Raw genomic sequence first — 14,698 nt, 5'->3', positions numbered from 1 at the left:
ATGCCACAATTCTATAAAAAAAAATGTGTTATGTGTTGACGTGGGTTTAATGATCAATTAAAAAAAATTGTCTAAATACCTTTTTGCACAATGGAATTTTTTTTTCTTAAAGTAGGGCCTACTCCAAAGAGAGCTCCCTTCCATAAATTCTCAAAGGCACAAAGCTTAACCAAAGCCTAAGATGGGGTTTGGAAAAAGTTTTCAACCAACAATGGACGTACCTTGGTTATAACCTCATTATCTCAAGGCAAACCTCATCGTTCTTTGCATCACTAAACAACCAGGAAAGCGCCGAACAAACTCTCCAAGATTAAGGTTGTGAGGATGTTGATCGCCTAAATGTTAACGGTGATATCCCAGAAGTCGTTGCCAATGGGCCAAGCCGTCACTAAAGATGATCTCGATCCAGGTTCAATTCAGTGAAGAGTGTCAAAGTGTGTAAAGATAGGCGTATTGATTTTTTTTTTTTTTTTTTTAGAGAATAGAGAGCGAAGGAGGTATAGAAATGTGGACTGGAATCGGAGGTGGTTGCAGGAGTGGGTTTTTGGGTTGACAATGTTTTTTATTAAGTATTAAATTGTTAATTTTTTTTAATTTAGTTAGACTTGTGTGACCCATTTATGTGTCACATCAGCACATAACAGAATTTTTGATAGAATTGTGACGGAATGACTATATTGATTTGAGACACTTACTTGAGGGACTACATCGATCAATTTTCAATTTCAGGGACAATTTTGGTGTTGCGGGTCAATTTCAGGGACTATTTTGATGTCATGGATCAATTTCAAGGACCATTTGTGAAAAAAAAAAAGACTTATGGGGCCCATTTATGTGCCACATTAGCACTTAACAGGGTTTTTAATATAATTGTGACAGAAGGACTACATTGATTTGCAACACCTATTTTCAGGGATTACATTGATTGATTTTCAATTTCATGGACCATCTTGATGGTGAGAGTCAATTTCAAGAACCATTTGTGATAAAAACCCTTATTTTAACTATCTGTTGTTCATCAACTTTTTTTTAGTACCTACAGATATTCAACGTTCAAACATATTTGCCTGTTTAATTTGATTTAATTAGCGGCTTCGGTCACTCAATTTATTAGTAGATCAAATATAATAATCAAATTTGTATTGGTACGTAGTGCCTTCAGGTATCCAAGGAAATATTTTGGATAAACAACATGGCACAATTAGGTTGTGAATAAACTACCACGTGTAATTGAAGATGTAGGATAGATAATTGGACCCTGTCCAAACTTGTGCCAATAACATTTTCTTTCCACTCTTTTGTGCACAATGATATTCTACCGAGGATTTGGCTCGGATTCAATATAAATCGCACAATGAGTCAAGTGATAAATATGTATCAAACTTATCATTTATGTGAATTAGACTTGAGACATTCCGCTTACTATGTTACGTTGCTAGTAGCAGAGTCAAGATTTTCAACTTATAGCCATAGAGAGGGCCCTTTTGATAGTTATATTATTTGGACCTGCTTTCAAAACCCAGTAACAAGTTGGGTCAGGAAACCACCAAACAAGGTAGAGGATTAAATCTTAGGAAAACTAATGAAAAAGGCTTGAAAACTTTGAGTTTTAATGATAAAGACAAAATAAAGGGTAAAGTGAATAGTACCAAGTTTGACTTTTTAGTGTAAAAATATGGTTTTTCGTTAAAGTGAACAGTACCGTGGGCTTTTCGTTAAAACTCCCTTAAATCTTTACAATCATTTTTGAGTCAATCTTCAAGTACTAGGGGGGACTTTTAAGGTCCAATAACAAAGAATACATGCATGAATATTTCTTTCAACATAACAGCTAGTTCACATATGCTCTCAAGGTTCTACGCTTATCGGCCAACGACATAGCACATCTGCTTAAGTTAAACCGTATTGGACAACTAGTTCACACACTTAATTCGGTACTAAAATCCGGCAGATCGACATCATGGAAGGCGAAGGAGCTTGTTCACCCCTGAGTCGAGAGCGTCAACATTTCTCCTCAAGATTTTTCTGGTCATGCATTAAGGAACCAAAAGAAAACCCAGATCACAAAACCACAGCCTTCTTCAGGTATAGCAATTCAAGGGAATGCTGAATTCTTAACCATGCTTGAATATAAAGGGTTGATGAGACATTTTTATCAACCGCCAGCACGTTGGTAACCCACCGAGCATACAGCAGGATGAAATGAATCCTTGATTTCAGTGCAAGTGATTGCCACCGGTACGGTGGATATGGTGGAAGGCAAAAGCATAAACTATTAAACACACATATGTATATAACCAAAGTAACTGTTAAGGATACAGCTGCAAGGCTAGACTGCCAGCGCTCTTCATTTCTTCGTTTAATCTGCCAAAAAAGGAAAATTCAACATCTTGCTTATAAAAGCCATCATTATGAGGGACCTAAAAGTTTAACCATCCTAGAACCAAGCACCCAACAGCGACATAAGACAGCGTTACTGAGATACAGCCGGCTATCGATGCAAGGCATCACCAGATTTGTTCCAACACAGGGTAACACTTCCTTGAGTAAGTACTTCCGTGACTGGTTACAACAAGAATATGTGCCACACTGTTAAAGGAAAACAGAATTTGGCAAACATTATATGTTTCTATATAACTCATTGACTGCAAAAATCCTTTTTCCAGATGACATAAATTAGTAGGGAAACAAATGACTCCATGTTTTCGCTTGTTCGATTGGTAACAAGCCATCAATTTATATGAAGAAACCAAGTTGCAGAAACCGCTATTCGTGGTTACCGCTATTCAAATTACACAACCATATCACATCATATGCATCAACAATTCTGCGTGATCATACCACTCGGAATTGTAATCTCCCAACATCTATCGAATCACAAAACGAGATGATCAAAGCGTTTAGCAATATACCTGAGACATGAGTTTATATACCGGTTTCCCTTGGTAGCAGCATCAAGAACTGAAATTGAAAATCCAATCACATTGTCACCTTTCAATTTTATTTTTCATAAATTCGGGAAATCAGAATTAATAACAAACAATTCATCCCCAAAATTAAATGTTTATTGTGATTTGTATAAACAGATACCAGATTCTTGAAGGCGGCCAGCAGCTTCACCAAAGCAATGCATGTGATCAGCTGAGTTGCTAGTAACCTTCGTAATTAGAAAAATTACCAAATCATTCAATTTTTCCTTCCGTTTCATCACTTTCTCGATAACCAAACACAAAACAAAATTGAGATGGAAGGAGGGAGAGACCTCTGAGAGGGCCAGGCGGAGGGAGGCGAAGAGGGACGTGAAGCTATCGGCGATGGCCAGGGAGTCTCTCTCGACCACTTCGAGAGCTCGGAATAACTCGGTCTGGTTCAGCAAGGTGGGTTTCGAATCGGTGCGATCGTCCTCACTGGGGTCGACTGTGGATTCAGGACAAGCGTACTGCGGATCGAGGCGTGGCACTGAGATTGGAGCTTTGGAGCTCGTCGGACGGGGCAGTTGAGGTGGTTCTCCTCCGTCTTCCTCCATATTCCCGCGGGCTTTGTTCCTGGTTCCGTCCCCAACCGTCAAGAGTTGCCTGTTAACAGAACCAAAAATAAATAAAAGTTACGGCCCTAGTATATTTCTTGACACAAAAAAGGACTGTTAGTTTATTTTAGAAATTGATCAAAATGATTATTATTTTTTAATTACTGAAAAGATGAATTTTAAAATTTTTATTGATATCTTGTTGAATATTGATATTTAATTGATGTATTGGTGAACATCAATATTTAATTTTAAGCAGTTTAACAATTGAGATTCAAATTCTACTCATCTTAAAGTATCTCTAAAGAATATATTAAAATGCATCTTAGAGCATCTGTGCAATAGATAGTACTAACTATTTTGCCAATCGTTTGGTACTACATCGGACTAAAAAGTTGATTATTTATACTGTCTGGATAAGATATCTTCATATTAAAAACAACTTAAAAACAAAAACTAGCAATTGTTGAAGCAATATTAGAAAATATGAAAAATAACAGTATAATTCCAATTATAATAATCATAAAGAAAATCACAACATCAATAGTATACAAGATTAATATAAACAACTAGAGAGAAAGTTAGAAATACTAACAAACTTGGAGATTGAGGCTTGCATAAATGCAATGTCCTAAAAACAGAATTTCGCCCCTACTCTTGTGCTTGTAGTTCGGTAGGCGTCCGTCTCCTAGGATTCAACAATCTATAATCCGAAGTCAAAGCACTTCAATCTTCCGGCTCTGGCGAACTTTATATATTCCATACTCTCAAGACACGACTCGGAATTTGACTAACCAAGAATAAAAGACCTTAGAGAAAAACTCTTCTCATCGATACCTTAGATATGTGGGATGTTTTAGTTTATATAGACCTCAAGCCACCCCCTTTTTAAACATTGTGACCGTTGCCTAAGGTTCAAACGAACAGACGCAACTCATGAATTTGAATTCAACTATGACACACAACTTTTATTTTTCATTCATATAAAAATTAAATATTATAATATTAATTATAATATATAATTTTCAACAGCAATCGGCACACACGCTACATGTGTGCAACTAAATTTGTTTTTTATTTTACTATGACTTATCATTAATAAGCACAAATGACAACTCAAAAAAAAAAAAAAAAAGACAAATAAAAAAAAGAAGAGAAAAGGTAAGAGAACGTGGGGAATGTAGAGACAGAGGAAGATGATGAGAAAAGTGAGGTTTATTTATTTTATTTATTTATTGAGAAATTAGGTTCTTATTCCTATTTTTATATTTCATTGATTAAAATTTTATTCCTTTTCAAATTTTGATCAAGATCCTTAGTTTTTAATAAATGTCATTTATTTAGTGTTAGAAACATTACATTTAGTATATATTTATGAATAAACCTTTTATAATATATTTCTATTTGCAGTTTGTATCCATTTTTAATTTGCAACCATTTTGTTAACTTGTACCAATTTTCTTTTAAATTTTAATTTGTACCCATACAATAATTTCTTTTTGTCCCTTATTTTTTTAAACTTTTATTTGTACTCATAATTTTTTTAACCTTTTATTTGTACTCATAATTTATTTATAATATTGACACACCCCGATCCTAGAATCAATGCGTGCTGGCCATCACGTGAGTGTGACGTAACCAAAAGTGCGAAGCGGAAGTAAAGGATATGAGAAATACGAAGGAATAAAAACCAACTACTAGCAGTAATATCCAACTAGCATGCTAGAGTGGGTTTAAGTGTGCAGTACACAATTTCAGAGCATAAAAACTAGGTGCAGTCAAGTAGGACTATAATTAAATTACAACACCCGCAGGTGAGTCCTACATGCAGGAAGTCTGTCAAAACGTCGAAGAAAACCTCGTGAGCCACCAACTGCTAATTAGAACCTGGAGGGGTGCAAAAACAAAATTGAGTGGGTCAGTAAAACCAAAGTTTTCCAAAACATTTCATTTAAAACATTTCTAACCCCTCATTGTAAAACCTGTATACTTTCCCAGAAAATAACATAATAGCATATACCTTCAAATATATCAAATCATCAATCTTTATCAAAACCAAAAAGTATGCCATGTCATAATGTCAAAAATAGAATATGAATGCATCAATATAACAGTTGAAATAAGGAATCAACCGGAGACCTTACAGTTGGTCCTGTATGGTTAATCCCATAGCTCAATATCCAACCCAGCCGGAGTCACCACGGTGACCTGTACGACACTGCTCTGCACATAAGTCGGAACTACCTGAAGTAATCTGTACGACAAGAATGGTGTAATAATACGCTCTAGTGCTTCTCTCATCAATCATCTGCGCGCATAATCTAAGGTCACCCACTAGTCGGAACCACCTCTAGTGGTCTGTACGACTAGCATGTCGGAACCCTCTCATGGTCTGTACGACATGCACCTACTTGGATCCAAGGTGAGCGTGCGGTGCGGTGAATAATATAAGCACTAACACCAGAGGTGCAGGTTATGAGCTCTCAACACAATTCACATCATCAATGATTCACATGAATAACATAAAACTCACCTGATACTCACCTGTGCGTCCACAGCACCAATTCACGTATATATATACATCAATATCAATTCATATAATTCATAATATGCATGCATGGCATTTGAAAACATACTTTCATATAAATTCAATTTCTGGGAAAAATCAATAGTATATAGGTATATACGGAAAACAAACTGCCCACTCACTGGTAAGTCGATGGGTCGTAACCCCCGTGACGTCCCTGGATGCGCTCGTCCTCGGGATAGGTGTCACCTATATGTGAAACAACTATAAAAATGTCAATTAAAGCACATAACCAACAAATCGAAATAACTTTTCATACGGTGCTCAATTTGGGTATATGAATATACTACATCGACCTACTCGACGTCACGAACGTCGTGAAATTTTTAGAAAAATTTTCTGAAGCTGCACGCGCCCCTACGCGCCTGGACAGGCACGTGTCCACGCGCGTCTCCTACCTCGGCTCGCCGGACTGGTTTTTCCGGTGGCCGGAAAACTGGAGATTTTTCAATCTCTTTTTTCTCCGTTGTTTCTCAACCATTTTCTTCGTATTTTATATCAAAATGAAGCCCTAATCATGTAGTTTCACGTTATACTACTTTAAGGCTCTAAAAACTACGAAATCTCACCGGAGAAATTCCAAGAAAACCGGCCAATTTCGAACCCAGTGATCCCGACGTCCAAAACCTTCAAACGAAGCACTCCGAGCTTCCTTGGGACCTCACTAAGCTCACTATAAGCTTAGAATTCCCTGAAAATCAACATATCACGATTGCATGAACAATGACATAAAATGGGGGTTCGGGTTTCACGTGATTTCGAAGGTTTCACGTCCTAAAACTAGTACCAAACGATTTAGGAGGTCGAAAGGATGAAAAACCATACCTTTTTGGCATCGATCCGTGAAATTTCGAGGGTATTGACCCTTGTCCGTACAATTCGAGAGGGAGAGAGAGACTGAACGGAGAAGAGAGAGAGAGCACAGGGGAGAAAGAGAGAAGGGTTGACTATGTGTGTGTGTTGTGTGGTCCACCTCAAACCATCACCATCCATTTAATTTTCTAACTCCCTAACCACAAAATACAATCCAAATTTTAATCCCACTTAAACTATGTTTCCAAAAGTTTAGGAATGAATGCATTTAGTCCAATATGTCACACACACACATACCTTAATACCCGCAAAGGGTAATTCCGTCATTTCACGTCCCTGATATATAAAATCCCGGAACGGGCTGTGACAATCTCCCCTCCTTATAGAAGTTCGTCCCCGAAATTTATACGACCAAACAATCCGCTTAATACCCATAAAATAACCTTGGATACATCTCTCTCATTCGATCTTCTGTCTCCCAAGTAGCTTCTTCTATTGAATGGTTCCTCCACAGTACTTTCACTAAGCTCACAGTCTTATTCCTTAGAACCTTGTCTTTCCAATCCAAGATAGTCACTGGTTCCTCATCATACGTCAAATCCGGATTAATCTCCAAAGGTTGAAGAGGAATCACGTGTGAAGGATCTGAAACATAATGTCAAAGCATCGAGACATGAAACACATTATGTACCTTAGATAACTCCGGATGCAACTTCAACCTGTAAGCAACTTCACCGACCCTCTCAGCGATCTCATAAGGTCCTATGTACCTAGGACTTAATTTGCCTTTCTTTCCAAATCGCACTACACCTCTCCAAGGTGACAATTCAAGAAATTTCAAGAATACCAAATTACCCACATCATAAACTCGATCAGTAGCATGTCTATTTGCTAAACTCTTTTGTCGATCCTGGGCCGCTTTCAGGTTAGACTTAATCACCTGAATATTTTGAGTAGTCTCATCCACAATCTCTGGGCCTTCTAACACTCTTTCTCCAACCTCTGACCAACACAATGGCGTACGACAAGCTCTACCATAAAGTGCCTCAAATGGTGGCATACCAATGCTCGAATGAAAACTATTATTGTAGGCAAATTCCATCAAGTCTAGGCGATCATGCCAAGAATCACCAAACTGTAATACTGAAGATCTCAACATATCCTTCAACGTCTGAATAGTCCTCTCTAATTGTCCATCGGTTTGAGGATGATAAGCAGTGCTGTAAAGTAGTTTCGTACCAAGAGCTTCTTGAAAAGCTATCAAAAACTTAGAAGTAAATCTTGGATCTCGATCAGAAATAATATTCACTGGAACTCCGTGATACTTCACAATCTTCGTGATGAACAACTTAGCCAATTTATTAAGAGGATACTTTTCCCTCACTGGAATGAAGTGTGTTGACTTGGTAAGCCGATCTACAATCACCCAAACGCCATCAAATCCATTTCGTGTACGAGGAAGCTTGTACACGAAATCCATAGTTATATTTTCCCATTTCCACTGAGGAACAAGAAGTGGTTGCATTCCCCCAAACGGCTTCTTTCTTTCAGCTTTAACTTGCTGACAAACAATACGCCTACTTACATATTCTGCAATTTCCCTTTTCATACCTGGCCAATAATAAAATGATCGAATGGTATGGTACATCTTAGTTCCTCCAGGGTGCATCGCATAAGCTGAACAATGTGCTTCATCCAAAATCTCTTTCTTTAATTTGTCATTATTCGGCACATACATTCTGTTTTCCTGCATAAGAATGTCATCTGATTCACGAATCCTGAGGTCTTTCTTTTCCCCTTCCTTTCTCAATTGAATCATTTCTTGAATTTCTTCATCAACCCTCTGAGCTTCAAGTACACGATCAACCAAAACTGGCCTGACTTGGAAACTAGCAAGAAAAGCTTCTCTTCGATCTTCTAACTCCAACTTTACTCCAGTAGCTCTCAATTCTGCAAGAAGAGGAACACGACAAGCATACAAAGCATTGAGTCGACCTTGAGGTTTCTTACTCAGTGCATCAGCTACCACATTTGCACGACCCGGATGATACTCAATAGTATAATCATAATCACTTAGTAATTCCATCCACCTTCGCTGACGAAGGTTAAGATCATGCTGAGTAAAAAGATACTGACGACTCTTATGATCTGTGAAGATCTTACACTTCTCACCATAGAGATAATGCCTCCAAATTTTTAAAGCAAAGACAATGGCTGCCAATTCAAGATCGTGAGTAGGATAATTCCTTTCATGAATCTTCAACTGTCGAGAAGCATATGCGATCACTCTATTATGCTGCATCAAAACACATCCCAAACCATTCAAAGATTGTAAATCTCAAAGTTACCGTTATCATCAGGAAGTACCAATACTGGAGCATAAGTGAGGCAATATTTCAATTGCTGAAAACTTTGCTCACAATTCTCGTCCCACTCGAACTTAACATCCTTCCTGGTTAACTTCGTTAATGGTAAAGCAATCATAGAAAAATCTTGAACAAACCGTCGATAATAACCTGCTAGACCAAAAAAACTCCGCACCTTAGAGACTGTTCGTGGTTGTTCCCAATTCTCCACTGCTGCTATCTTTTGAGGATCTACTTGGATTCCTTGTGCCAATACTACATGCCCAAAAAATGCCACTTCATTTAACCAAAACTGACATTTACTGAACTTGGCATACAACTGATGCTCCCTTAATTTCCTTAATACTAAGTTAAGATGTCGAATATGATCTGCTTTAGACTTAGAGTATATCAGAATATCATCGATAAAAACAATAACAAATTTATCAAGATATTGCTGGAATACCTTATTCATTAACCTCATGAAAGTTGCAGGTGCATTAGTCAATCCAAATGGCATCACTAGAAATTCATAATGTCCATAACGGGTCCTGAAGGCCGTCTTAGGTACGTCTTCATCTTTAATCTTCAACTGATAATATCCAGATCTCAAATCAATCTTAGAGAACACACACGCACCTTTCAGTTGATCAAACAAATCATCGATGCGAGGCAATGGATAACGGTTTTTAATCGTTACTCGATTCAATTGCCTATAATCAATACATAATCTCAGAGTTCCATCTTTCTTTCTTACAAATAATACCGGAGCTCCCCAAGATGACGTACTAGGTTGAATGAAACCTTTATCAATTAATTCTTGTAACTGAATTTTCAACTCTCTCAGTTCAGTTGGAGCCATTCTGTATGGAGTTAAAGATATAGGATCTGTACCTGGAAGCAAATCAATAGAAAATTCCACATCTCTGTCTGGCGGCAATCCCGGCAAATCATATGGAAATACATCAGGATAGTGCCTGACTACTCCAACTTCCTCTACACTGTTAGGGACAACATCATTTAACACCACATGTGCTAAGTATCCTTGACAACCCTTCGATAATAATTTCCTTGCTCTCATGGCAGAAATAACTCCATGTCTCACCCCGCTTCTTTCACCCATAAAAGTAACCTCTGGTAATCCAGGACGACAAAAGGTAACAGATTTCCCGTAACAATCAATATGGGCACGATTAAAATGCAACCAATCTGCCCCTAGAATCACATCAAAATCCACAATATCTAACGGGATAAGATTAGCTGGCATAACTACACCCTCTACCATCACTGGACACCCAGGATAAACACTATCAACATAACATTTGTCCCCTCTAGGCATGGCAAACTCTAAATCATATCCTAGAGGCGAAAGGTAAGGTTGAGCCATTTGAGTAAACGTATGAGAAATCACAGAATGTGTAGCACCACAATCAATCAAAACTCTAGCAAAGTGACCAAGGATATTTAACGTACCCATAATCAAGTCCGGATGATTTTGAGCATCTTGCAGTGAGATGTGATTAACACGTCCCTAAGCTTGTTGTCGTCCACCACGACCTCTGTTGCCTTGGTTACCTTGTCCCTGTGAAGCACATCCTTATCCTGACTGATTAGACTGTCTAGATGATCCTGCACCACTAGCAGCAACCTCTCCCTATCGGGGCTGACCTCCCTGATACCACTGAGATCCACTAGCTGGCATGGAAGAATAAGAAGTATAACCCCCAGGGTTTTGGGAATACCCAGTATGAGAATAAAGATCCTGGGAATACTGATACTGTCCGGAAGCATAGGGAGCATCATCACCCTGATAGTGGTAAGCACCACCACGACCCGTCTGACCATAACTGCCTGATCCAAAGTTCTGTTGAATCGGCGCTGGAGGTGGCATAGCAGATTGCTGAGTTTTCTACTGACTCTGGGGACACTGAGTAGCCCTATGTCCCATCTGTCCACAAGTGTAGCAAGCACCACCATTCCCACTTCTCCTACACTCACCATGATGTCTGAAGTTACAACGACGGCACAACGGAGCACCAGAACCACCAAAATCTCTCTGTCTCTGAAATCTGGGCCCGCCAGTAAATCTTCCACCTCTCCTCGGGCCTATGACACTAAATCCTCCACTGGAAGAACTCGAACTCGCTCCACTTTTCTTGAAATTCTACGTCTTACGGGGTCCCTGAGTGGAGATACCCTTGCCCTTATCATCATTCTTCTGATTATCATTCTTGTCCTCATCATCCTCTCTGTCACTAGGAAGGTTATCGGAATCCTCCATCCGAACCAAAATCTCGAAAAACTCATGATAATCGGTGCAAGGAAGCGCACTAGCAAAAGTCTGCCATTTCCTCTTAGTTCCCAGCTTAAAACGGCGAAACATCTCTACCTGATTACCCGCTGTATCAAGATCATAACAAGACAAGTCTGTAAACTTCCTGTAATACTCATGCGCCGACATATTCTTTTGCTTCAATCGAGTGAACTCCTGCTTCTTGCGATCGATGTACTCCGGAGGGACAAATCTTTTCTTAAAATTCTCTTTGAATACTTCCCAATTAGATGCCATCTCAGGGGACATAAACTGAGTTTGATTTGTCCACCAAGCTGTAGGCTCTCGTCCCAAAAACCAAGTAGTGGTCTTAACCCATCTAGTAGCAGGAAAATTCCCTTGACTCTGCATCACTTGAAAAGTCATCTCAATATGGTTTAGCCATTTCTCTGCCCCTTCATGACCTTCATTAACCATGAAACGATCCAATTTCAGATTATACATAGTCTCCAGGGGTGTCCCCTGAGGAGGAGGTGGAGGGCGGATTGCATTTTGAAAGGCTTGGGCCATCGCTTCCCTTAATTGAGTTATATCAAGGAAATTAGGCTCAGAAGCACGACGTGATTCCCTACGAGGCGGCATAATTCTGATAGAAAACATCAAAAGATCATTAGAGCATTAACAATTTATACAGGACTGCAACCTAGGCTCTGATACCAAACTAACACACCCCGATCCTAGAATCAAGGCGTACTGGCCGTCACGTGAGTGTGACGTAACCAAAAGTGCGAAGCGGAAGTAAAGGATATGAGAAATACGAAGGAATAAAAACCAACTACTAGCAGTAATATCCAACTAGCATGCTAGAGTGAGTTTAAGTGTGCAGTACATAATTTCAGAGCATAAAAACTAGGTGCAGTCAAGTAGGACTATAATTAAATTACAACACCCGCAGGTGAGTCCTACATGCAGAAAGTTTGTCAGAACGCCGAAGAAAACCTCGTGAGCCACCAACTGCTAACTAGAACCTGGAGGGGTACAAAAACAAAATTAAGTGGGTCAGTAAAACCAAAGTTTTCCAAAATATTTCATTTAAAACATTTCTAACCCCTCACTGTAAAACCTGTATACTTTCCCAGAAAATAACATAATGGCATATACCTTCAAATATCTCAAATCATCAATCTTTATCAAAACCAAAAAGTATGCCATGTCATAATGTCAAAAACAGAATATGAATGCATCAATATAACAGGTGAAATAAGGAATCAACCGGAGACCCTGCAATTGGTCCTGTACGGTTAATCCCATAGCTCAATATCCAACCCAGCCGGAGTCACCACGGTGACCTGTACGGCACTGCTCTGCACATAAGTCGGAACTACTTGAAGTAGTCTGTACGACAAGAATGGTGTAATAATACGCTCTAGTGCTTCTCTCATCAATCATCTGCGCGCATAATCTAAGGTCACCCACTAGTCGGAACCATCTCTAGTGGTCTGTACGACTAGCATGTCGGAACCCTCTCATGGTCTGTACGACATGCACCTACTTGGATCCAAGGTGAGCGTGCGGTGCAGTGAATAATATAAGCACTAACACCAGGGGTGAAGGTTATGAGCTCTCAACACAATTCACATCATCAATGATTCACAGGAATAACATAAAACTTGATACTCACCTCTGCGTCCACAGCACTAATTCACGTATATATATACATCAATATCAATTCATATAATTCATAATATGCATGCATGGCATTTGAAAACATACTTTCATATAAATTCAATTTCTGGGAAAAATCAATAGTATATAGGTATATACGGAAAACAAACTGCCCACTCACTGGTAAGTCGATGGGTCGTAACCCCCGTGACGTCCCTGGATGCGCTCGTCCTCGGGATAGGTGTCAACTATATGTGAAACAACTATAAAAACGTCAATTAAAGCACATAACCAACAAATCGAAATAACTTTTCATACGGTACTCAATTTGGGTATATGAATATACCACATCGACCTACTCGACGTCACGGACGTCGAGAAATTTTTAGAAAAATTTTCTGAAGCTGCACGCACCCCTACGCGCCTGGACAGGCACGGGTCCACGCGCGTCTCCTACCTCGGCTCGTCGGACTGGTTTTTCCGGTGGCCGGAAAATTGGAGATTTTTCAATCTTCTTGTTCTCCATCGTTTCTCAACCATTTTCTTCGTATTTTATATCAAAATGAAGCCCTAAGCATGTAGTTTCACGTTATACTAGTTTAAGGCTCTAAAAACTACGAAATCTCACCAGAGAAATTCCAAGAAAACCGGCCAATTTCGAACCCAGTGATCCCGACGTCCAAAACCTTCAAACGAAGCACTCCGAGCTTCCTTGGGACCTCACTAAGCTCACTATAAGCTTAGAATTCCTTGAAAATCAACATATCACGATTGCATGAACAGTGACATAAAATGGGGGTTCGGGTTTCACGTGATTTCGAAGGTTTCACGTCCTAAAACTAGTACCAAACGATTCATGAGGTCGAAAGGATGAAAAACCATACCTTTTTGGCGTCGATCCGTGAAAGTTCGAGGGTATTGACCCTTGTCCGTACAATTCAAGAGGGAGAGAGAGACTGAACGGAGAAGAGAGAGAGCACGGGGGAGGGAGAGAGAAGGGTTGACTGTGTGTGTGTGTTGTGTGGTCCACCTCAAACCATCACCACCATTTAATTTTCTAACTCCCTAACCACAAAATACAATCCAAATTTTAATCCCACTTAAACTAAGTTTCCAAAAGTTTAGGAATGAATGCATTTAGTCCAATATGTCACACACACACATACCTTAATACCCGCCAAGGGTAATTCCGTCATTTCACGTCCCCGATATATAAAATCCCGGAACGGGCTGTGACAAATATACCCATTTTTCATTACAAATGTACCCCTTTATTATATGCAAAATGTATCCTTTGTTTTTGTAAGTACCATTTTTATGTAAAATGTACCCATTTTTTAATGTAAAATCTATTTATTTTTTTAATCTAAAATGTACCATTGTTTTTTATGTATAAACTGTATCCATTATTTTTTACATAAAATGTACCCATTTTTTGTCATATAAAACGTTCCCCTTTTTTGTATAAAATGTATTATTTTTTTGTATGT

The 14,698-nt window shown here is 38.9% G+C and overlaps 1 protein-coding gene and 1 long non-coding RNA gene across 2 annotated transcripts; both read right to left on the bottom strand.

Annotated features, from left to right (window-relative positions):
- Positions 1-1,799: 1,799 nt before the first annotated feature.
- LOC126600932 (uncharacterized) lies at positions 1,800-3,602 on the bottom strand. Its single transcript, XM_050267640.1, has 5 exons — positions 3,263-3,602; positions 3,091-3,157; positions 2,913-2,961; positions 2,320-2,364; positions 1,800-2,025 (listed from the first exon to the last, which is right to left on the bottom strand). The coding sequence occupies exons 1-5, from the start codon at positions 3,524-3,526 to the stop codon at positions 1,959-1,961; spliced, it is 492 nt and encodes a 163-aa protein (XP_050123597.1). The 5' UTR covers positions 3,527-3,602; the 3' UTR covers positions 1,800-1,958.
- Positions 3,603-5,230: 1,628 nt separating this feature from the next.
- LOC126600933 (uncharacterized) lies at positions 5,231-14,204 on the bottom strand. The gene is made up of 4 exons (XR_007615621.1): positions 14,093-14,204; positions 6,683-6,804; positions 6,236-6,302; positions 5,231-5,413 (listed from the first exon to the last, which is right to left on the bottom strand). It is a non-coding gene; the product is annotated as an uncharacterized LOC126600933 (long non-coding RNA).
- Between the last annotated feature and the right edge of the window lie 494 nt (positions 14,205-14,698).

This window comes from Malus sylvestris, chromosome 14, assembly GCF_916048215.2.
Source record: "Malus sylvestris chromosome 14, drMalSylv7.2, whole genome shotgun sequence".
Classification (NCBI taxonomy): Eukaryota; Viridiplantae; Streptophyta; class Magnoliopsida; order Rosales; family Rosaceae; genus Malus; species Malus sylvestris.
This window is presented reverse-complemented; position numbering and strand designations above follow the sequence as displayed.

Coding starts and splice junctions, on each gene's coding strand:
- LOC126600932 (XM_050267640.1), bottom strand. CDS start 3,526: ATGGAGGAAGACGGAGGAGAACCACCTCAACTGCCCCGTCCGACGAGC. Junction 2,962..3,090: donor TGGCCGCCTTCAAGAATCTG/GTATCTGTTTAT, acceptor TTTCAATTTCAG/TTCTTGATGCTGCTACCAAG. Junction 2,365..2,912: donor TATATAAACTCATGTCTCAG/GTATATTGCTAA, acceptor CTTTTTTGGCAG/ATTAAACGAAGAAATGAAGA.